The sequence below is a fragment of the Mya arenaria genome, chromosome 10 (assembly GCF_026914265.1).
Source record: "Mya arenaria isolate MELC-2E11 chromosome 10, ASM2691426v1".
In the NCBI taxonomy this organism is placed as follows: domain Eukaryota; kingdom Metazoa; phylum Mollusca; class Bivalvia; order Myida; family Myidae; genus Mya; species Mya arenaria.
Window position 1 is genome coordinate 10,028,174 of NC_069131.1, and position 24,534 is coordinate 10,052,707.

Consider the following 24,534-nt stretch of genomic DNA (forward strand, 5'->3'; position numbering starts at 1 on the left):
TAGGAAGAAGGAAAACACCTGGGTCAAGTCAAGCGTATCGGCGATGACGGACGTGTTATTTCTAGTTGTTAGTGAAAATTTTCAATTACGATGTTTTAAAGTAAATATGGGTCATGGAAATGAAGATAAAGGATAATTCAGTATTTGTGATGTAAAGTTCTAAAAGATTGTGGTAGAAATTAACGCATATGGATTACACGTTGATGAATATTTCTAGCAAGGTATTGTATTTTGAAATTTCGACTCTACTCTGCTGAACATTAAAAGTCAATCTCGGTACATTTTGGGAAAAGGATAAATCATCTCCAACTACTTCAACGCCTTTATCCCCAGTGGTCAATAAGTGTGACTTTTCTCTCACCCCATCTGATGAGTACTTGACTGCTGAATGCAAAAACGCTAGACCTGATGACCCAATTGAACAGTCTTCAATTTCCGAAAAGCAGCTTGATTCTGCATGTGTAACAAAAGTACAGTTATCGAAAGATGATGCTAGGGCGATATCGCTACAACTGAAATCATTATTCACTGTTGAGATTCAAAGCTCTATCAACAATGCTGTCGATGCACTAATGCCTAAAGTCATCGAGGGAATAAGTTTGAGATTATCAGACGAGATTGACTCGCTGAAGACTGAAAATGCTCAACTAAAAGATCGCATCAGTGTACTCGAGAAATCTGAAGACCGCCTAGAACACCTCGAACAATACAGTAGACGTAATAGCCTACGAATCTCTGGTGTTTGCGAGCGGGAAGGCGAAAGTACAGACGATATCATTATCAAACTTGTGCTTGACTTGGGTAGTACGGTGTCGCTAGATGAAATCGATCGTTCCCATCATGTTGGTCGTCCGAGGAGCAATGATCCGGCCAAGCCACTTGATACCATTGTAACATTTACGTCTTACCGTGCGAGACAGTAACTGTACTCAGTACGTTCAAGCATTACCCGAATCTCAAGAAGGTGTTTGTGAACGAAGACCTTTGCAAGGCGCGGAGTGACGTTTTCTACATTGCCCGATCTTTAGTGCCAAAGGGCCATATAAACAGTGCCTGGACCTCTGATGGAGTCATCTTGATCAGAGATAATGACTTGTGCCTTCACAGGGTTACAAATGCGAACATAGCCTTCTTCTCAGAGGTCATACGCATATGTGCTTAATAGCAATGTCCAGTAAACTTTTGTAGTACGCTCTCTTTGTTGATCAGTGTAGATTACTCTCATCTACAATGATATTGGTATTTACCACCTGTCAATCCTAGGAATTAAAGCTTTTATCCATGTTCTTTATAAATACCATACCTGTGTTTATTCACCATTTACTTAATCCCCCCATTGATTGTACTATATTAAATTGATAATCATAGATTATTACTTTATGTTTGTTTGACTATCGCTACCTAGATCATAAGGTTTCTTAAAAGATGTTACTTTTTTAATTTGAATTAAGAAATAACTCTTGTTTTACGTATAGCTTGGGAATAACTTATTGTTCACTTGTACTGATATTCAAATGGCTAACTATTTGGCTTTTTGCGCGTTTTTCCTTCCTTGTACCTGTTTTTCTGGTTCGAAACGTAATTGTTCTCATAATAGATAAGTCCATATTGCATATGATCAATTTAGCTGAAGTTAAGCCTATTTAATGGTAATTATGTACATTCATGCTTGTGTAAAAGTTATCACTTTTTTTAAGTTAAAAGTTTACACCAGTAGCACTTACTATTTATAACGATAGCAGATTGCATCATTATTCGTTTAAGAGTGTTTTTGTACTCAACTGCATACATTTGATAATAATGATGCGTTAATGCCTATATCAATGTTAATTAATTGTATTCATTGCTTGTATAACAATTACCAGTCTTAGCCGTTAACAAACAATATATTAGTGATGTTTAATATTCATAACGAAAACTAATTGCATTTCTTATTCGCTTAATCGAGTTGTGTAGTCAACTGTACAGTTTAACGGACTATATTAGATAATTATAGTAGGCTATGCCTATATCAATGTTAAATATGAGCATCGAATGCTTATGTAATAGTAAACATATTTTGAAGTTAAAATGGTTATATTAGTATTGTGTAATATGAGTAACAATACCCGTATGCATTACTAATTTGATTAATCGATTTTATAGTTACAGTAGTTGCACAGTTCTACCGAAATTATTATTTAATAATAATTTTCGAATAGTTTGAAAGCTCATTTTATACCAGCAGCCAATTGTATAAACAATGGTAAATAATTACCTCGGTAAGTAAAACCTACGGTAAATTCCGTGGTAATATTACCATGGCGGTAAATACGTTGTATAAAAAAATTACCAAGGCGGTAAATTTACCAGGGTAAATTTTACCAAAATGTCCCATAATGCAATAGAGTGACGTCATTTTCCAGCACAGCTGTCAGATTGGAGGTATCTTTTTTATAAAAAAAATGAACGTCCACATTCCAATTTATAAAAAAATAATCTAGAAGGCAGGTTAAATGACAAAATTCGTTAAATCGGTCCAACAAGTTACATGGTTAATATTCAACAAAACAGTACAAAGTATTTATAAGCAGCTACTCCCGTGCCTAATCACTAAAACACAAGCAACACTTCAAGGGGTAGGTTTATTCTGAATTCAGGGGTGTTATTTTTTACTTCATACAAAACGGTCAACGAATACCGCTGGAAAATGCGAACATTATTGCAATGATATGCAAGTTATATTGACACAATGTACCTGAATAATTTCAAAACAAAAATTACCTGACACTTAATTATACTTGCTTAACACAAAATACAAAAAAAAATATCTTTGAATAAAATTTAATGGCATCGTCCGTTTTCTCACGCTGACACCTTAGGAATTTATAGTCAGTTTCAACTTGTCATAGAAATGATGCACTTAGTTTCATAGAATTAATTCTCATTTAAAAGTGATCAATAATTCATATCTTTAATCTAATATGTACCATTGTTTCAGTATTCCATGTATTTGTTAATTAAAGCTGTGGGTCCATTGTTATATTTTTAACTGATTTATTGCTGAAATTAAGAATATATGTAAGCAAACACCACTGACTCTTTAAGTGTCAATACAGACACATATTATAAGTGTACATGATTTTATATCTCCTATGTGAAATGTCATTTCTTGAAGAATGCAATTTATTAAATGCTGCATGCAACCACGTTGCAAATTCATAAGATTATTAAACTACATGCAACATTTGTGAAATGTATCAGTTATGTTTATTATTAATGACCAAATGATCTTGAATCTTTTTCTTTGATCTTGTTTGTAACATATATATATATATCTTTGTACACTTATGTTCCTACCCATAGGTTTGCATTAACCTCAACTTGGCACTAAAAGTGCAATCATGTATAATTAACTTAATGAAATTTTTAGTGTCTGCTTATTTATGTCATTATTTTTGTTCTGTTTAAAAGAGAATGAAACATGATCTTTTCAGTTATGGTCCGCACTATTTAATAATATTTTAAACTCTTTAAAAAGCTGTCCCATTGTGGATGTCAAATTTAAGTGTTAGAAGTACTTACTCATATAGTCACCATATTTCCATTTTACAGGAGCATAAAGTCAATATACAAGGAGTGTAACATTTATTTTTCTATTTTCATTAAACTATAAATGGTCTTAAATTCAAAATCAAAGTCAAGTCTTATGTAGATACCAATAACCAGAATCAGCAATGTTAAACAGCATATAATACACTAGCGGCTCCATGAAGTTCATTTTGTGATGTTTTCTTGACGGCACATTTGTCATATAACCTTGGTCCTCAACTGGTAGAAATCTAAAGAAATGTAAAAATATTTTGTAATCATTAAAATTATATGTTGTCTGTGAAAATCAGCTTCATATCTTAAATGGCTGATTAATGAATATTGGGCACGGATATGGAAATATACCTTTGGGGTGTGTGGGGGGGACGTCGTTCTCTAGAGGCCAATGTTTCTATAAATTTGAAAGGTTAGTTAACAAGAGCGTCGGTAAAGATGATGGCTTTCACAATAAACAAACCAGTTATTAATATTTTGCTTTCACTCAAATGACAGTATACAGATAATTTACAGTACACAAGAAAAAAAACCCATCTTATTATTACCTCACTGCTCTTGGTGTCTTGAATCATGTGCCTGTTATATGTTCTAACATCACACTGGCTCTGCTGGCTTTCGCTGATGAAAAGCCTAAAATGAATATTTATATTCATTATCATAAAATTTTATGAAATAGTTGTGAACAATTGAACATAAACGTGTTAACCACAGTACTGTATATGTAATATAGTATAATTTATATACATTTTAACAAACTCAAAAAATCATACTTGGGAATGTTGTCATACCACAGCTGTTGCTTTTATCAAATATACAGTAAACTTTTAAATTATCAAGGCACTCTACAGTATTTGGTTAGCAATCACCCCATTGTGTGTCTCTATATAAAAGAAAACTGTAGAAATAGACTATAGACTGAGGTATTTGTTTTTATAGAAAATGACGTCATAGCTGTCTTTTATTGTTCACAGGCGGTTCAATTTGATTGTAAATATTTATTTGCTAATACTCAAAATATGTGCAAAGTGGGATACATTTCAACAAAGTAAGGTCAAGACCTGCAATCAAGTGTTGGTCTCGAACCATTGCATTGAATTTTGAAAGATTTTGGAATGATTTAAACGCGAAAAAAGGTAAATACATTCTTAAAATACATTCTTAAACTTCAGATTTCTTGTGTCACTGTTTGTGTACATGACATATTTGCTGGTATATTTTCAATGCATAAGTTTGTTCACACGGTGGTTATTGGCGATTTCTTACCTCTGTATTCCTGTCTTCTATTGATATGGATGTAATGGGACAGTTTTCTATTCGAGAAGTTTCAATTTGTCTTTTAAATCGACAAAATGAGTTGAGAATCGAGCGTTTTTTATGTCTGGTCGGCCATCTTGATTCTGGTAACTGAGACGGTAAATCAATTTACCCACCTCTTGGAGGAGGGTAAATATTACCGCGGTAAATAGCTTGGTAAAATCTTAATTTTGTTTTATACAATTGCTTACCGCCAATTTACCAGAAAAATTACCCTGGGTAAATCTGTTTATACAATTGGCTGCTGATGGTATAATTATATCACATATTGAAAGTGATATAATTGTAACCCACCATCTCCATTTCCTACACATTCTCTCTTGACATTGTTTTGAAAACAATATCATGTTTCATATTCTAATCAGGGTTTCTTCTTTCTTCTTTCTATTCTCAACTTTGCATGCCATTGGCTTCATGATAGATTGTGGGTACATACCAATGACATTTAATGTCGTCAATCGCAAGTTACCGGCGGTCATTTTGTTTTTGTTCCAAGAAAACATCTTGTAATATGACCCGTGCCGCTGGTTTAACACAATTAAATATCAGAGGAAACTGGAAAAACAGAATCATTTTAATATTTTCCATTCCAATCCTGTAGAGCGTATTAGCTCTGATTTCTCTTAAATCATACCATGCTCCGCACCTAATACCAATCACTGATAAAAATATCCGACCTAATGAAATTAAACGTCGTGGTAATGGGTTACATGGTTTGTGCACCTCTTTTCAAATTTTGCTTCAATTGTAGTTGATTGTTGGATTGTTGAGCTTATCTTATTTTCTGGTGATGTTCACCAAAATCCTGGCCCTGATTCAATTTCTTTTAAATCAGAGTCAAGCTCAGAGTTATCCAAACTTCTTTCGTCACAACATCATGTTTCATTAATCCATTACAATGTGCAAAGTCTACAAAGCAAATAAGATTTACTTTTCTTTGAACTGAGTGGGTTTGATATCATAGCTTTTACTGAAACATGGCTTGATGATTCAATTTCTCGCGAATATATATCCATCAACGGTTATCACACGGTTGAGCGACGCGATAAACAAGGAGACAGTCATGGTGGTGTTTGTGGCTCCATCAAAGATTCTTTTCACTTCTCGCGTCGACCTGATTTAGACCCCGAATGTCTCGAATGCGTATGGCTCGAGATTACACTAAAGGATTGTAAAAGACTATTATTTGGTACATTTTACAGACCCCCTAACTTCTCTGCAGCATTTTGCGATTCTAAAGAGGATTCTGTGGGACTTGCCTTTGATACCGGAATTAGTGATATAATCATCACTGGTGACTTTAACTACAACACCAGCAATATAAGTTACTCTAGACGTGTTCAAACCTTATGTTCATTATATGATCTATCGCAGCTGATAACAGAGCCAACTCACTTCACTGCAAGTACCTCATCCACACTAGATCTGATTTTCATTGCCAACTCTAATAGCTTAATAACATCGGGTGTTGGAGATATTTTCCTTCAATCAAATATTTGCAATCATTGTCCAATATTTGGCATTCTTAAATTTGCAAAATGTAAGTCTACCTATTTTTCGAGAAAAGTATGGTATTACGATAGGGGTAACTACGATGAGTTGCGTGGTCTTCTCGAGGGAACTGATTGGGACTCTCTTTCTGATTTGAATATCAATATACGATGTCAAATGCACTGACAATATTACCAATACCTGGTGGCATAAGTAATCGAATCCTAAAAGAAAGTTCTCAATAGTTAGCTCGCCCGTTGTGTTCCTTTTTTAATATGTCTCCCTCAATCGTTGGATTTCCAAAACCGTGGAAAGATGCTAATGTGTGTGCAGTTTTCAAAAAGGGTGATTGCATACTTCCTGTTAACGATCGTCCTATCTCTCTACTTAATACAATGGAAAAGGTGTTCGAAAAGGAAATATATAAACCCTTATTTAACCACCTTCGTGACTTAAACTTTCTAACCCTGTTGTAGTCAGGTTTTCGGCCACGCGTTTTTACTGTTAATAGCTTGCATACCTTTACAACACATTTTGTAAGGCATTAGATGATGGCCTTGAAGTTAATCCAGTATTGTTTGATATAAGTTAGGCATTTGATAAAGTTTGACACAAAGGCTTGATTGTGAGGCTACAAGAAACTGGTGTCAATGGCAAATTACTTTCGTAGTTAAGTGACTATCATAGCAAACGTAGGCAACGTGTAGTTCTCCCTGGCTCCATGTCTGGTTGTGTCTTTCTTGACGCTGGTGTATCCCAAGGTTCTATTCTAGGTCCCCATTTATTTTTGATATTTATAAATGACATCGTTGTCAACATTGGAAGTAATGTAAGGCTAATTGCAGACGATACTAGTCTTTATATTATCGTTGACGAGCCCTTAAGGGCCACTGAATTAATCCAGAGAGACATTGATAGCATCAGTATATGGGCTGATTAATGGCTAGTCACCTTTAATCCTGCAAAAACTAAGTAAATTCTGTTCTCCAGAAAACGACTACCGCGTATTTATCCAGATTTGTCTATGTATGGTCAACAAATTTCAGAAATCAATTCGCATAAACATCTTGGTTTGGTTTTTTCTAGTGACAGTACAATGCATGAACACTTTGAGTACATCAGAAGTAAAGCCCTTAAAAGAAAATGCATTATGCGAAAGCTCAAACTTCGTCTGGACAGAAAATGTCTAGAAACTATTTACTTTTCGTGCATCCGTCCGAAAAAAACGAACTGCAAAAGAATTAAAATGAAGCCGGTAGAATAGTCGGTGGGGCTACTAGTTAATTTCGATTGAGGTTCTCCATGCGGAGCTATGTTGGCCTACTCCGTCAGAAAGACGCACTATTCACAAAGTGTGCGTCTTTTACAAGATGAAAAACGGCCTTGCCCCAGTATATCTGTCATCCCTTACACCTTAAAATGTCAGTTCACAGAATTATCCACTACGGAATGCGTCTAACATAAGAACGGTTATGTCACGCACAGATTCTTACTTTTCCTCTGTCTTACCTATAAATGTACGTGCCTGGAATGAACTTCCGCAGAATGTACGGGATTGTCGTTCAATTGCATCCTTTAAATATGCAATTCGTAGTCGATTGCCTGTTTGCCCGCTTTACTATTATTACAGTAACCGTCGATTGCAAGTCCTTCACGCTTGATTACGTTCTAGTTGCAGTGGTCTTAACTATTACCTTTATTGTAAAAATATTATCAGCTCTCCTCTTTGCGAGTCTGGTGAAGTTGAAAGTAGTCCTCACTATTTTATGCATTGTCCTTTATATACCGACTCTCGACAAACTGTTTTTCGTGATATGTCAATTATCACAGAAATTAACATTGGTTTCATTCTCTATGGTAACTCGACCCTAAACAACTAGAATAACTCCAAAATATTTGATACTGTTCATAAATTCATACAAGACTCGGAACGTTTCTGATCATTATCTGACTGGCAAATCTTCACAAATATGGTATGAACCCAACTTCTATTCTTCCTAAATATCTTTCCACACCCTATTTATATATCCTTTATACAATAACGTGTGCTTATTTTGTATATATTGTATATCGTGTTTGAACTACCGAACCTATATCTAAACACACAATCCTTAGTTCTATTTTTTAGCATTAGAAACACTCTTTCTCGCATAAAACATATGTATCGTCTAATCGTCAATCATACGCATTTTTCTGGTAAACGAGTAATTTAATTCTTACGGAAAGGAACTATATAAGCTATGCTTTCGTTCCAATCCATTTCAATATTATAGACAACTTGCGTGTGCGCATATTATGTGTATTTTGTTTGTATATGTTGAATAAAATATGTTTAAAACAAGAAGGAAAACAAATGATTAAGCATGCTTTAACAAATGTTAAATGGACTTTTGTATGTATTGAATAATGTAAACCAGGCCAAAATCTCTAACACGCAATTTGTTTCAAAACTAATATAATTCATAAATGAAACTGTCTGATTCTTACCTAGGATAATCAAAACACATTCCTTCTAGCCATAATATAGTGAGTGTTTATTTTATAATTAACACTATGGCGTGCAAAGGAACTATTACAGTAATGAAATGAAGTATTTGTTTGTGATCGTGGCCTTTTGCGCACAAATGCAAAAAGTCATTTTCGATTAAAGTGCAACATCTATAGCCCGTCAATCGACTTACCAAATCACTGAAAGCCGACTGCTATCGTGAGCAGCTCAACATACTGTTTACGTATGAACGTGAACTGATTAGAGGCGATCTCAAACACCCATAAAGGATCCATACCTTTGCAGTTTGTATATGTTGCATATCAATCACCCAATTCATTCGAAGCGGTCTTTCAAACGCGCTATTGTTCGTCATTGTTTCGGGTGCTATACAGATTGACTGTCACTTCGTTGCGAAACAGAAGCAAGACATCGTGCTTTTATTAGCTGACTGGCTTAATCGCATTGCTAACCGTAGTAAGGCATGTTCACACATTTTCAAAGTTCTTCAAATATTATTAAGACACAGACTCATTATACAAGAACAGCCTTAATTCCTCATCATTTCTGGATATTACGCTCCCCGATTCCTATGGCGACGTTCTCAAAATACTGAGAACACTTAAAAGGCTACATTCAGATGAACTGACTGACCGGTTTAATGACCTTTTTAAATATTTATTTCAACAGAGGATATATCGGAATTATTTTGCATTATTTTAAATGGTACATGTCTATTAGTTTTTGAAAAGAAAACATCGTGCTACCTGAATTATCTGCTACATTAATTGCCGCACATTCATTACACTATAGGTATAGACATAGGTGAGGACTAGCCTCGTTTGTCTTCCGGTTAGTGGCTCCGATAAGTCTTATATGTTCATCTTATCGTTGAATGTTGGGACACGTGTGATGTTGCACTGACGTACATAATTAAACCTCTAATGAGCCCATGTTAATTAAATATATGTCATTGTAAGTAGTATAGATGGTCCTCCGTAGTCAAATTTGCATAATGACATCATCAGTTATAAATAGCCCTGCGTAGTCAATAGTAGGGGTCACGCCAGTCCACAATAAAGTAGGGGTCACGCCAGTCCAACTCTTTTGAGCGGATGATATTGAATAGCAGCAATGAATGAAGAATCTTTACGGGGACTGATTTAATGTATCAATAAAGTAGGGGTCGCCCAAGTCCAGCTTTTTTATTAATGTTAATCATGTGAGTTGTAACACGACGGTGATCTTGATAACATCCTCATATTTGGCGGGAACCAATGAAAATGCAATGGTCAGTTAGTCTTTTCATTAAATAGTTTGCTATATTATTTTGCTGCTCTTCATCATGAAAGGGTGCATATCAGCTCACGTTACTCAAAAACATTTGGTGAAGAATACCGACGCCTCTGTCTTTTTGAATAAGGACATCATGATGTTTTGTATTCGACAATGTTTCAATGATCCAGATAGAGTAAAACTAACATCAAATAAATTCGTTTTAGAAAAAGACATGAAGTCTAACATTGGCGTTTTAGGGTATGCCAAAACCCTTACAAACAAAGTCAGGGTGATTTGCAATAAGAAAAAGGATTTTGTTGTTTCAGCGTATCCAATAAAGTAGACAAAGCAAGCCTCTCGTAGGCATTTACCCTTTTTAGGGATAAGGTCCCTCTATAGGGATCCATAACTATCAAATATATTTTTACCTGTGACGGTGGTGGAGTACAAGTTTGAACAAACTATAAATACAAGATGACTTAATTTTATATACAGACAACCAATCAGAAATAAAATATTAGACCAATGGGAGTGGGTTGCTGTGTATAAAACACAATGTTTCAACAGTCACAAAAGTGTTGCCTCTTGTACGACAAAATGAAATTTCAATTGGGAAACTGTCGATACATTGAAGTAAAAGAGTGGAAAGGGGAGCTCAGGGTTGATCTTCGAGAGTGGGAGAATGGCCAACCGACAAAGAAGGGGATCAGTCTCACCTTGATGCGATGGAAGAATTTGGTCGATGCTATAGAGTATGTGGATCAGGGACTTCGAAACAACGACGGCTATAAAACTCATCTAGGAGGAAATGTGTACATATGTATAGGAGCGGGAAGCGTATGTGTGGACATCAGACAGTTTTGGAAACCCGAGAACGAAGTGGTCCCTACCAAGAAAGGTCTTTGTTTGAGACCTGGAGAGTACCAGCGTTTAAAGGAACTGATTCCTGAAGTAGGCCGGACGCTACCAGAACTAGACGGGGTGGTCCCCTGTTACCTACAGAGTGACCACATGAACCAGTTGGGGGCTTTGAAATGTTCCGAGTGTAATCCTTGTGATTTTCACAACCATTAGTCCTGAGTAACAGATACATGGACAGGTTTGAACGTGTCTGTCTATAAATAGAAATAAACTCATTCACCAAAAATAGACATCACGTGACAGATAAATGGACACGTTTGAACATGTCTGTCTAAAAACAGAATTTACTTTCATACTCTATTAATAGACATCACGTGACTTAAAATTCCTTGTATATAGGAGTGTGTCTCGCTTAACAGTCTCATTTTGGAGTCGATCTTCACTTTGAAAACATGAACTCATCAGATTCATCGCTAGCCGGAGTTTTTGGAATGGAATATTACGAGAATAGATTACGAACCTTTGACACCTATCCGCCACAGATGGTTCCTGACAAGTACGAATTGGCTAAAGCCGGGTTTTATTATACCGGACTTTCGGATCGGGTGATTTGTTTTCGATGTGACATTAAATTGAAAGACTGGGATAAAAGCGACAACGCTTTAAACGAACATGAAAAATGGTCTCCAGACTGTCAATATTTGAAGATGGTGGGTGTTCCGAAACGGAGTTTGCTTGGTCAGTGTGGTTTTCGCTTTAAAAGTAAAATAACACCAAATATGTTTGTGAGACAGACAAACACAAGCCCGAGTAGTAGTGCGGAAGACGTATGCTGTTGAACAATTGTAACACACTGGATATAAACACTGATTTGGACGATCACACGCTCATTATGTTTGGACTCTTGTGGATGGTATGCCGTTTAGTAGATGAAGTGGGCTGGTGGCTAACATTACATGAAAGACAACGGGAAGCTAGAGAAGCAGCGGAACAATTTGTACTCCTCTTTGATCATTATTTTTGCGATAAAACGAGATCTGAAGGAGGATGATTAACAACGTTGTTGTATGTGCCGACTTACAGTGTAACATCGATTTAAAAGACCTTACATTACGTAATTGTAATATGGTCTACAATCCAAGATTATTTTCCGGAGTTCAGTGGAAACACAAGAAAGTCGGTGGCCATTGTATGTTATTCCCCAACGGAAAAATGATAGTCAATGGAAAAGTCTCAACACTTCAAGAAGCTAAGCGGCGTCTTAGACGTTATGCTCGACTTTTACAAAAGGCGGGCTGGTGTGTTAAGTTAACACATATTAAAGTCACCACCATATCTGCCTCGTTCAAACTGGAAGGCTCGTTAAATTTAACACAGATTGTGAACTACTATAGTGGAAGTTACGAACCTGAACGGTTTCCAGCTGTCATGTTTGTCAAAGACTCTGTACATTTTACATGCTTCCATAGTGGTTCCGTCTTGATGACGGGGATTAAAACTGAGAAACAAATGTACAATGTTTGTATTCCTGTTCTTATTGAACTACCATTATTGTAAAGTGCGTTCGGGGGACTACCCTAATCCCTGGCGGACTGTGTTGAGCGGGGTCAATAAAATATAAAACCAATTCTTCTTGTTGTGAAAAAGAAAAAAAAACAATAAAAGTTTTACAATTTTATTTTAAAACACATTAGCATATATTATTTACAATTCGTTCATTATAGTTCAAGTTCACAAAGTCAAACGTATTAACAATCCGTCTCATACTCCATCCACGACATCTAAGAATGACATAATACAAACAAAAATGTCCACAGGTCCTTGTTCCGTACTGTTGAAGACGTTTATCATTGTAGATATAATTGTTTAGTAATACGTTTTTAAAACGTTTGTGATAAAAATCAGGAGGGCGTCCCATGGAATCAAAAAACTCAGCAGGTCCTCTCGAGGGAAAGTAGAAGGCGACCCAATGTCGACCTGGTTGATGACTTTTGTCCGTGTTCACAATATACGCTCTTGGTCTCCTCTTGATCTTACTTGGAAGTTTGTCAGCCGGTCTCACACCGCCAAACTGGTTCACGTGTCTTAAGCGATAATTTATCTCTGACGAGTTCATGATTCCAACGTAACGTTTCGACTGGCATCAATTTTCAAGAGTGCTGGAAACTTGGCGTAGACAATGACTGTACACGTTTCAGGTAGACCTTCGGAAAATTTAAGTTCTAAACGTGTATGAGCTCTCTGAGACGATCGATCATTCAAATCCCCCTCGGGGTTAAACACATATAAGCAGCTTCCTGACTTGAAATCTCTTCTAGTCAAGTGAGTAACACGTTGAATCCTATCGCTATACAGTCTCTTAAAAGCGTCTACGTAGGTATCGCTGTTATAATTGGGTTGTAACGGCGAAGAAGGGGTTGACTGTCCATCAACAAAGAACCCCACATAGTTACAGTTAAAGTGTTGAAAGTTAAATGGATTCTTTGTGTACTTTCCGTGTATGGCCGAGGAAGACACTAATCCTACAATCAATTGTCTTGGAACCTCACCCTGAAATAGGTCATCGGTAATAAAGGAGTATTGTCCACTCGGCACCGCAAAGGTCTTGACGACGGATCTGGTATAGGGATATAGAGCCTCTGAGTTCTTAAGTGTTTTGGCTTGCCCGATAATCAATTCAGGGTCAACTTTTACCATTGCCACTTTTAAAGCAGCGTCACGAATTACTAATTTGTAAGCTTCGGTGTCCGGGGCAGCGGCTAAACGAAAGGGGTCCTTACTCTGCCATAATTTGACGTTGACTGGTGCTCCATTTAAGAGAAGACGGTCTTGTTGACACATGTCTACCTGTAGATGACCTATGACATCAACCGTTTTACTTTGTACCGTCCAAAAAGACCTCATATACAATCCTGTATTTCCTCCCGAAGGATCAGTGTCATCGGGCCAATCATTATCGTCTTTGATGAATCCTATACAATCTAAGTCGTGTTTGGTCGGCGTACCCAATAACGTATCCAAGTAAGCCTTGTAAGCATAATTATTACCCACTTCGCTGGTAGGGTGTTGTTGAATATGAAGATCGATTTGGGAAAACATAGAATGAAAAATGTTGTTGGTCACGCCCACTTTCTCGTTTACTTCTAAGACCTCACCATTGGCCTTAACAATGTTAAAGTTTACATGTAGCAAGGTATTAGCCAAATCTATATAGCTCGTGGATGTCCCCGGCACATTGAATTCGATAGCGGCACCTTCAGTCAGTTGATTTATAGGTCTATAGATAAGCCATTCCGTTTTTTGTGACCCCACGTGGACCTCAGGGTTTTGAAATAAAGCTAAATTGTCACCGTGAATGTTTTCCATTAGGACAGTTGATCTTTAAAGTGTGTCTTGGAACGTTTTTTAGTATTTTTTATCTTCGACTTTACAGGACGTTTAGTTCCTGTCTTGATCTTCGTGTCTTGAGTTTTTTCTGACCTGCCCTTATAAACTTCTTTAAGTTCCGACTTGGCTAATTCTACCGCTTGGGCAATGGGTGTGACAAATTGTATTGTAGGTTCTCTTACAGTACCACCAGACTGTTCCTTTCCCACAATGTACTGTCCCTTATAATTAGGTCTAAGCTTTCCTTCAGCCATACTTTTGAAATGCTGTGTCCACTTGTTTACATCCATCGTCGTAAATGAAGAACACAACGCGTGATAGTATTGTTCGTGTCTATTCCTCCCCTTATAAAGATTCGAATTCGATCGACTTGTGTTTTCTTAACCTCTACATAGAAGGGTACAGAATATTCAAACTGTTTCTTTCCTTTTTTAATATTACTTAATCGTCGCAATATGGGAGCCATTGTGTTTTCTACATAAGATTCTTGACAAAGATCGGTACATACGTACAATGTGTTTGCATTGACGCCAGGGTCAATTTCTACCAAGGCACATTCCCAGCGTCCTTCCAAGTTATACACTTTAGGTAATTCTATAGTAAAATCGGTAGCAGTATTAGCCGGGTATTGTTCTTTAGAATCTTGACTAGACAGAAACAGGTAGTGACTTTCCATGGTGATTATCAGTAGTGTCAACCTAGCGCCCCTTATACGATTTCAGCGTTTTCCAATAGGTACGCGCTTCGGATATGGCTTCGTCGATGAGTGGAGTCAACTGTTTTAGTGCGAGCCATTGTTGTAATTCCAATTGAATTCCTATAGGTGTGGCAGTTCCGTTCAAAAAGCGTCGAATGTCCAGAAATATCAGTCCGTTTTGGTTACATAGGGTTCCGTACACATTCTCCTGAAGGTGGTATTGTTTTACATACAGACACGATGTATGGTTGAGATCTATGGGTTTGATTTCATAGTCTAGGGGGTGATGTGAGACAGACACACTTATCATCACAATACCCGGTATGACACATACTAAGGCAATCAGTACAATTCCTATTCCTTTCATGACATTAAAAGTGCCTTTCACCCTTTCCTCGCCTTCTTCCAAACAATCCATAATAAGAGCATTGGTCGTCATGATTATGGTATAAAAAATCAAGACCGTCCTCAACCCTTATAAACTGTAATCTGTCACATCCTTTGCTAGAATCCACGAATCGTATTTCTTTGGCCAGTGTAACCAGCGCACTAAGACTTCCTTTTGTTTGTAACGCGTTCGCTTTTTCAGCACTTTCTCGATATGATACTCAGTGGTTTCATTGATGTTTACCGCTTGTAACTCTGGTTCATAAAAAGTTCCATTTATACTCTCACCATCCCAGGCCTCGAGTGTATAAACAGGTATTCCCTCTCTTTTATATCGTGACTTGACTTTAAAGAGTTCCCCTGTCCACTTTTGGGAATATTCTCGATCAAACATTCCTCTGACGTGGGAAATACGTACCGTTTGACCTAATTTATACTTATATCCTATTTTTCTTTTTATCTTCTTCTTTACCTCTTTCATTACATTTTTCTTTTGACCTTTTTGTCTTAGTAGGTATTGTTGTAGTCTACTTTCACTTTCGTTGTCTTTACCAAGAGACGCTGGGTTTTTGCCCAGACTTCTATGCACGGTGTGATTGTAACTATAGACAAAGTCCTGTAACTTGTTCATATACTCCTTTTTTCTTGTTTTTAACATGTATCTAAACAGTTTGTGCTTAATGGTTTTGATGACCCGTTCCGCGTAGTTGGCTTTGGTTTCATTTTGTGTCACAATATGGTTTATATTCAGTCCTTTTAAAAACTTAGATACTTGTGTGTTTTTAAACTCGCTCCCTTTGTCGGTCCGTATGGTATTTGGCTTTCTATCTCCATTTAATATTTTTGTTAAGGCTCGAATCACTTCCGTCCCTGTTTTCACTTTTAATGGTTGACACCAAGTGTACCTAGAAAAGATATCTATAACCACGAGTACGTACTTGAAATTATCGTTTTCTTTGGACAATGAAACCATATCCATTAAATCCATATCCCACATGCTATCTATCCCATTCACAATAACTCTTGATCTTTGAAAATGTCGTCTCGCCCCTCGAGTGAGTGAGTAAGCTTCTTGGTCTTGTAACCATTTTCGGATTCTGTAACGCCCAATTTTATATTTGGACTCTGATTTAACGACCTCATAGATTTTGTCTGGTCCCGAAAAACTGGCAGGATGGTTGGGGTTGAAGTAGATGGTGGCTAAATAGTCTTTCCAATTCATTATACATGTATCCACTTTTTTCTAGGTTGTCTTTCTTTCTTTTCAACTGGGCGTCCTGGGGGTCGCAATGTTATATCACTTTTAACAATGAGAGTGACGGGTATATGTAATTCTTTCAGTCCCTGGTAAAATTGTGTGGCACCGACGGGCGTGTAACTTTTGTGTTGATACTGTGTGTCTTTCAGCAAGTCGACTATATGAGATCCAAGAATTGTGGACCCTTTATAAATAAGTTCTCCCTTTGAATTCCACCCTATTGTGTCATTTGGATCTCGTGACGTAAAGGTCAGTATCGCTTCTACTTTAGACCGATACCGTTTTGGTATCACTTCCAAGATTTCTGAAATGGTCAAGCCAGAGTCCTTTGATGTTTCTACATGTTCCATGGTTTCAATCTCAGCTACTCCTCCTGTCTGTGATGTGGGGGTTGTGATAGGACGGTTCAGTAACCTTTGGTATTTGTCGTAACTTAACAGCACTGATTTTTGTATAAATTTCATTTTATAAGGTCCCGTAGGGCGGGTTCCACAGATTTCAACAGTTGAGCAATAAGCGCACTTTGTCTACACAGTAGTTCTTTTTTCTTCTTACTACCAAGCTTCGTATCTCCAATTCGGCGAATAATGTTTTTGTGTTTCTTAAGCTTCTGTTTTTGTGACGGTGTGATAGGGAGAATACTTCCAAGCAAATTTACCACGACCTGGGTCAACGCTCGCAACTGATCGTTGGTAATGGTATCCAACAGTACTTTTCGTTGCTGTTTGGACGAGGTATTCATCAGAAGCTGTAAGTAGCTCCAATGTTTTTTGACAAGTCGACTCATCTTTAATGGTAAAGTGCTCTATCCCCCTTATAATAGTGTGTAGATTATAGGGTTCTCGCGGGGGAACACCTTTGTTCTCATTCTATACTTATCTTGACCCATTGGCGTTAAGTCCAAAACTAAATAACCAAAGACGTCATTTGTTGCGTCTTGATAAGCTTCCAATAACGCATTGGCTTTACCTGGAAACAATTGACGTCCCAAGGTCATTATCTGAGACGTACCCCGTACATTTTTGAACAGCACAGTATACCAACTATTTAAAGCGATTGTTCTGGCTGATTTACCTTGTTGAAAAATATTTTGGGACAAGTAGATGACACTCAGACGGCGATGATGACACCCTTGCGTAAACAGCAACTGTGTCTCTTTACTTTCAACCACCTGATGCATGAGATCGTCTATGATAATCAAACAATGGTCTCCATTCGCAAACTCTTCCACTTCTGTTTGTGTCGGAAGTCCCGGATGAAGTTCGAAATGGGGTATAGTCTTGTCCATCTCATCGTAAAGAGACTGATACACTCCATAACACCACATGATCTTCTGGGGTGGCTCTGTTCCATACATCATATCAAGATGATGTAACAACCGGTTCACCCACCGAGTTTTTCCACTTCCGGTTGGCCCCACTACAGTCATACTAGAACACGGTTTGAACGGAAGTAAGGGTATTTCACTAGACGCTGAGTGGGGGTGGATATTGTTGTTCTGTGGTGGTGGTGTTGGTAATGGTTGGAGTGGTGGTGTCGGTACTTCATGTGACAGGTCATGTTTACTGCTCATGGTTTATTCAAACACGTCTTATTTGTCCACAATGGTCCTTGTACATTGTAACTGACCCTTATAATGTTTAATTTGTGTGACTAAAAAAAAAAGCTGAGAAATATCGTATATGTTCTTTTATTTCAAACAACACATGCCACAGTAAAACAATATCAAATATGATATGTACAATCAGGTAATAAAATGGTTATTCAATAACAGTACAAAAACATGCCAAAACCATATAAAAAACAAATAGTCACGTACATATCTTATTTACAATGTTAAACAAAGGTCAATCCAAAACTAATTACTTTCAGTAACCATAAGGTACCGTATCAAAGTTGTCTATTCTTCTACGCTTCGTGTATACCATTTGGTATGTTTTTTCTTCTTTTCTATTGTAGAGCTTTCGTTTTCTTTTGTCCCTACATATTTTTCTCGGATTAACTACTGTTACTGCTGATAGCGCTTCTGGGCATGTAACTATCTGTTTCACACTGTCAAAGTTGATCATTTGACTGTTTGTAAAATGTAAAGTGAAACCTCTCACTTTACAGGTTTCTTTGTTTGTATTGGTCTTATATGCGTAGTTTTTTGGACCTGCAGACACAAACTCGACAATGTGTTCACCTTCACTCAGCTCATCGGTGAGTTCACCCAGATAATCACCTAGTGGTGGATCGTACTGACCGGGTTGACTCACGTAGACAATAGAATCGGTATCAAAGTAGATTACTCGACGATCCAAATCTTCTAATACACTGTAGAGTTTAAGTCTGGCCCAACAGGTCGTGAATGTGGCCAAATAAATGTTGGTTTTGTTATCCACAGGTAGACAGTCATTCTTGTACGTCCATTCCATTTGAAGTGTGTCTTCAGCGACGATGTGAAAGTTCTGCGGTTGTTTCATAGGATCAGTGAATATTTGAAAAAACTTGTCCACTTCCGACTGGTGGAAAAACTGTGTTTGTCGCATGTTAAGACGTTGTCCGAATTTACCCCAGAAACTATTGAGGCACAACTTGGCCAACGCCCTCAATCCGGGATTTTTAAGGATCATATCACTCTGTAGCGAGACGCCTTCCTTTTGAAAGTAGTCATTGATATATTTGAGGACATCCTCCTCAGTTTTGATCCAGTCGGGAGGGCCGCTTGCCTCCTGTTTGAACTTGAGAAAGGTGTTGATGTACTTGGCAAACAGACCCCCCTCTTGTGTAGAGGGATTGTATTTTGTCGTGTCAGACCAATGGTACACTTCGTAGATTTGAATGATTGTGTATCCTTGCTGTACAGCCGTTTGAAGTTCCGGTGTACACCAGGTTCCAATTATCGCCCTTTCATCTTTCGAACAGATGCAATCATTTTGGTTTTCTGTATCGGCGCATGTTTTACATAGTGGGAACTTGAGTTTTCCATTTGAACGGTAAGGAAGTACTGGGTGATAGAGTCCTCTAGGCGGTAGTATTTTTACTTTGGCAATACCAAAGTAGTCACTGATTGTTTTGAAATTTGATGTTACTATTTCAGGGTGTCCTACAGGGTATTGACAGTATTTATTGACCCACGGATAGAGTGAAGTAAAATCGATGTACTTGATTTGTTCATCACCTGTAGTTTTATAGTAAAGCCGACTGGCATTGGTTCTACCACCAAAGAAACTATCTCGGGGATCCAGTCGGTCAGTAAAGTCCAAAGAGGTCACATATTGTTGAAGTTTCGGATCAGAATGGAGTTGATTTTGAAATTCATGTTCCCAAATACATTTGTAGGTCATTCCTAGACGCTCAATATACGTCTTTTTCTTCTGGGTCATAACGTAGAGTTCTCGCATTGACCGGCTAGTTAATGGGTGAATTGTGTCCTCTGCGTAACAGACGGGACAACCATGAAAGACACAACCGTGGTACTCGTAAGCCGTATTGGTTTCGGCACAGTAGCCATCCAATTTGTACCGTGTTCCCGGTAATGTCTTTTCTCCGCCATTGAGAGCGTGTTGAATAGTGATACCATCTTGTTTGGACATCAACTCCAGCCACTGTAGAGACATCCGACTGAAACTGTCTTTTCTGACAGACGGAATTTGAGCAATAGGAGATTTTATAAACCGTTTAGTTTTGATAATGTCGTCTTCTAGATGCCCTTCTTTAATCCAAGTATCGTTCTTCAGAATTTCTAAGTTACCGTCAATGTATCGGGCAGGTGTCCACTCTTTGGCGTCATTGATTTTGACCTCCCATTCTTCTTCAAAAAACTTGGTTTTGAAGATACCCATACACACGGAAGCGATGGTTGAATAGTTAAAGGGGTCAACAGAGACGGGACACATCTCTTTAACAATCTTGCCCTTTTTCTTTTTCGTTAATAAGGCAGAAGTCTGCGTGGCGGTTTTCAACAAATCTTTTAAGGTTAAACAAGCTTTTCTTAAAATATCAACGTCACTACGACAATACTCAAGCATTTCTTTTCGGAAGTCAAAGGTCTCTTCTTTCTTAGAATCGAGCCAAGCCAACAATTCTTCTCGTTCTCTGGCACTCATGAAATCATATCCGTAATATTTAGCGTCTGGGTACGGTCCAATATAAGTCTGGTTTTCCCTAGTGTTGCATAAGTGAGGAAACCAACCCTTTTTCATCTCTGTTAAGCCAAACGTCTTTGGCAGGGCAGCAAGCTTCATGGGGAGAAAATTCAAACTGTCTATAATTGTAATGTTAAGACCTTTTTCTATCGTCATATACATAATTTTGGAACCACTGTAAATGATTTTGTTCGGGCGTATGGACTGGTCAATGAGATACTCAAGTAGAAAATAACCGTCATATCCTTTCATATTGTGAGCAATGGCTTTATAGTGTTTGTGTTGAGGTGAAAATAACCAGGTCCCAAAGGTTTCCAACGTCTCACAACCTTCAAAAATAAATTCACGCTGTCCGCAACTCGGCAAACAAGGTTCCTTTTCCTCTTTCTGACAGTTTTCGCAACGATCTCCACATTTTTTACACGGTGTGTCTGGCGCCTCGTCTTTACATTCATCACATGCTGTTTGGGCGACAACAAAATTGGGTCGATGAGTCGACTTTCCACACCAAGAAGACTTACAGTTCTGACATTTAAGGCAAGTATTACAATCTGGTTGACTGTGTTCACACTCAACTGGACGGTATCCTTCTTGACATTCTAATACTTCATCTTGAGTACATTCAAAATCAAAAAAGATAAATTTAGAATCGTTTTGTTTGTATGGTGTAGCTCTCAAGAAGCAGAGATGATCTTCGAGCACATATGTTTTACAAGAATTACGTAAGTATTCTCCACATCTATGATCTTTTATATTACGCTTTGTCCTATTTATGACTTTATAACAGGTACGACATTTCCAGAATGTCTCACACTGTGACACCTCTTTACTTTGGTCGTCATCTCGCTGACGGTTAAGTCCCTCTGGTCCTTGACGGTGTCTATCGAAGCACTCTTGCGATCGGCATTTCATGTTACAGTCTTTACATATCACGGTGTTTTCTGACATGAGACAGTTGTCCTTCTTACATACACGGCATTTAATCTCACATTCATGTCTTCCTAGATTGCTGTAGTGCTTGAGACATTTGTCACAAAAGTAGCTTGCGTTGAAGAATCCGGTGATACTGGTTATGGCGTTAAAATGATTGTCGTCGACCAAATACAGATATATACACGGGTGTTCGCCTGTATTAGGGTTGGTGATAAATTTGTTACCTAATCGGGCGCTGATTATCATTATTTTCACACCAAGAACTTCTTCAAAGGCTTCTATGTTACTGAGACTGGCTGGGCAATCCAGAGGTACATTAGCCATTCGACTGAGTATGACTGCAAGTTGTCTCTGCTCATTTCGTTTGTTTTTCAGCAAATTCGAAAAATAACTTTTTGGAACCTTGTTGTGTTTCAGAATCAGTTCCAAATTACTTTTCTTTCCTCTGTTTTTGACAATCTCTTTCCATTCTTCCGGAGAACATCTATTTAATTTTGCCCAGCTGACCCCTATAGCTCTGGCCATACACAGTTGATCTTCATTTTCTATAGTCACGATGGAAGTTTTGAGTTGTAAAGAATTATTTTTTCCTTTAAGTTTAATGATTCTTTGTCTAGTGCCTCCTTTGGGTAAATTGATCGATCCTATAGTTATTTCAAAACTTGAGTCAATAGCCAACCCCTGGTTACTATTAAGTACCTTTTCGATAGTAGACATGACCACATCGGCACAGAGTTCACTCCATTTCTGTAATGGAATAATGATCGGATCGTGGAGTCCCCCGTGATGAATGATGACCCTACCCAAATCATTTCCCGCTAAATTCCCCCGTGCCTGACCTAACAGATCGTCAAACATTTGGTGAAGACCAATTCGTACATCGTGGAGACGTTGACCGTGATACTCTTCATCTATCTTGACTTCATAGGTCGTATCCTTTGCCGCATTTTTGGCAAAGGTTCGCACACCTTTCTTTCTTATAGTATACTTTAGTTTAGGTGTATCCAATTCATGTGATGGGCCTTGTGGGAGATGGTCGGATCTATTGGACGGACCCGGTTCGTCTCCTGCTCCGCATTGAACAGCTGTCACCGGACTCCATGGGCCGTCTTCAACACAAACATGTGATGCCTCTTTCACTTCATCGTCAAACAAAGTAGCTTGAACAGCTGGCGTCGGACTCCAGGGGCCGTCTTCAACACAAGCATGTGATGCCTCTTCTATTTCATCGTCAAACAAAATAGCTTGAACGGCACCCTCCACTTCATCTTGTTCTTGAACATAATCAAATGCCAAGTCTAAATCGGCATTCATGGCAGAAGACATTTGTTGATCAGTTGATGTAGATGCTCCCCCAAAATGTTGAAGTATGAGGTCAAGTTCTTCATTGACAAAGGTGCCACCGTACTCAGGATTTCTTATCTGTAAAAGTCGTAACCGTACAGTTGAAGACTCTTGAATACCCCATGTAGCGGCAAAATTCATCAGTTCATCTTCACTAGAAATGGTGTTCAGCATGAATTCGAGGGTTGAGGTCAGTAGATCCATGTTTCTGTAAAATGATTTCCAATGTTTACAGGACGCCCTTATTAAATGTAACACTCTATATATAACACTACTATAATTAAACACAACACAATAGAAATGAACATGATTAAATGTGGGTATATTTACATACTAGAATAGTTAATTATAGTAACATGAATGAAGTCATTGGTCTATTTATAGACTTACATGTTCAACCATACATATAATCATTTCATAGCGATTGTGAAATACCTGGTAAGTCATTAAGGCAAATTAAATAATCACGTTAAACTAAGCTTAGCTTGGCTTTCAAACAAATGGCTTCTCATTTTTACACCACCAAAAAGTCTAACAATAAATTGTTGTCAACTTTTTATTGTAAATAAGATTTAAAAAATTACTATTTCGAATAGATTAAATATGTATGAAGTCTTAGTTGACTTATGTAAATCTAGTTGTGATAAAAGAAGTAAGGTTTGATGTTTTATCTTGTGTGGGGTATTTCAAATAGTGGACACAAATTGACAGTGTGTACAATTTCGAATTGGAATTAAAGATTGATAAAATACACATAAAAAGATAGTATAGACAAAATATTATTTCGAAATAGACAGATTCGAATTAGCGAATTTAGGTTTAAATATTTATTCTGACAGTAAATAAAGAATGAATAAGAGACGTCACAATGCGACAAAACCATGTTTTTAATATGGGCAATCAGGAATTATAGTCAATGAATTACATGTACGGAAATCATTGATCTACTTCTACAACTTTGGTAGCAAGTCCAATCAGCATGCTTTAATTCACACTATGATTCATCACTATTCATTAATTTTAACTAAAAGTTGTTGGGTAAAACAACAACTCTTTCTATTTTTGTTAAAGTGACATTGTTCGTTACCCTAATGCATACCAATTACAAGCTAACAATCCACATCTACACATCAGCTATCATCATAATTCATCAAGCGAAGGAAAATGGTAAAAACTGGAAAAATTCAGTGTTCTTTTCAAGGAATATTTCAAGAATAGACCCAATTTAGACAAAAATTCAATTAACAGGTGAATCAATGGGCGAATACTTTGTTTACCATGTCATGTTCAAATATTCAAGATTATTCCCCTGTACAGTAAGCTACTCAGATCATGGGAGAATACTTTGTTAACCATGTCATGTTCAAAAACATTAAAG

At 37.5% G+C, this 24,534-nt stretch overlaps 1 protein-coding gene across 1 annotated transcript; it reads right to left on the minus strand.

The window, feature by feature from the left end:
- Window positions 1–18,617: 18,617 nt before the first annotated feature.
- LOC128204307 (uncharacterized) lies at window positions 18,618–23,360 on the minus strand. The gene has a single exon (XM_052905720.1). It carries the CDS (start codon window positions 23,358–23,360, stop codon window positions 18,618–18,620), a length of 4,743 nt encoding a protein of 1,580 aa, XP_052761680.1.
- Window positions 23,361–24,534: the final 1,174 nt, after the last annotated feature.

Coding starts and splice junctions, on each gene's coding strand:
- LOC128204307 (XM_052905720.1), bottom strand. CDS start 23,360: ATGGATCTACTGACCTCAACCCTCGAATTCATGCTGAACACCATTTCT.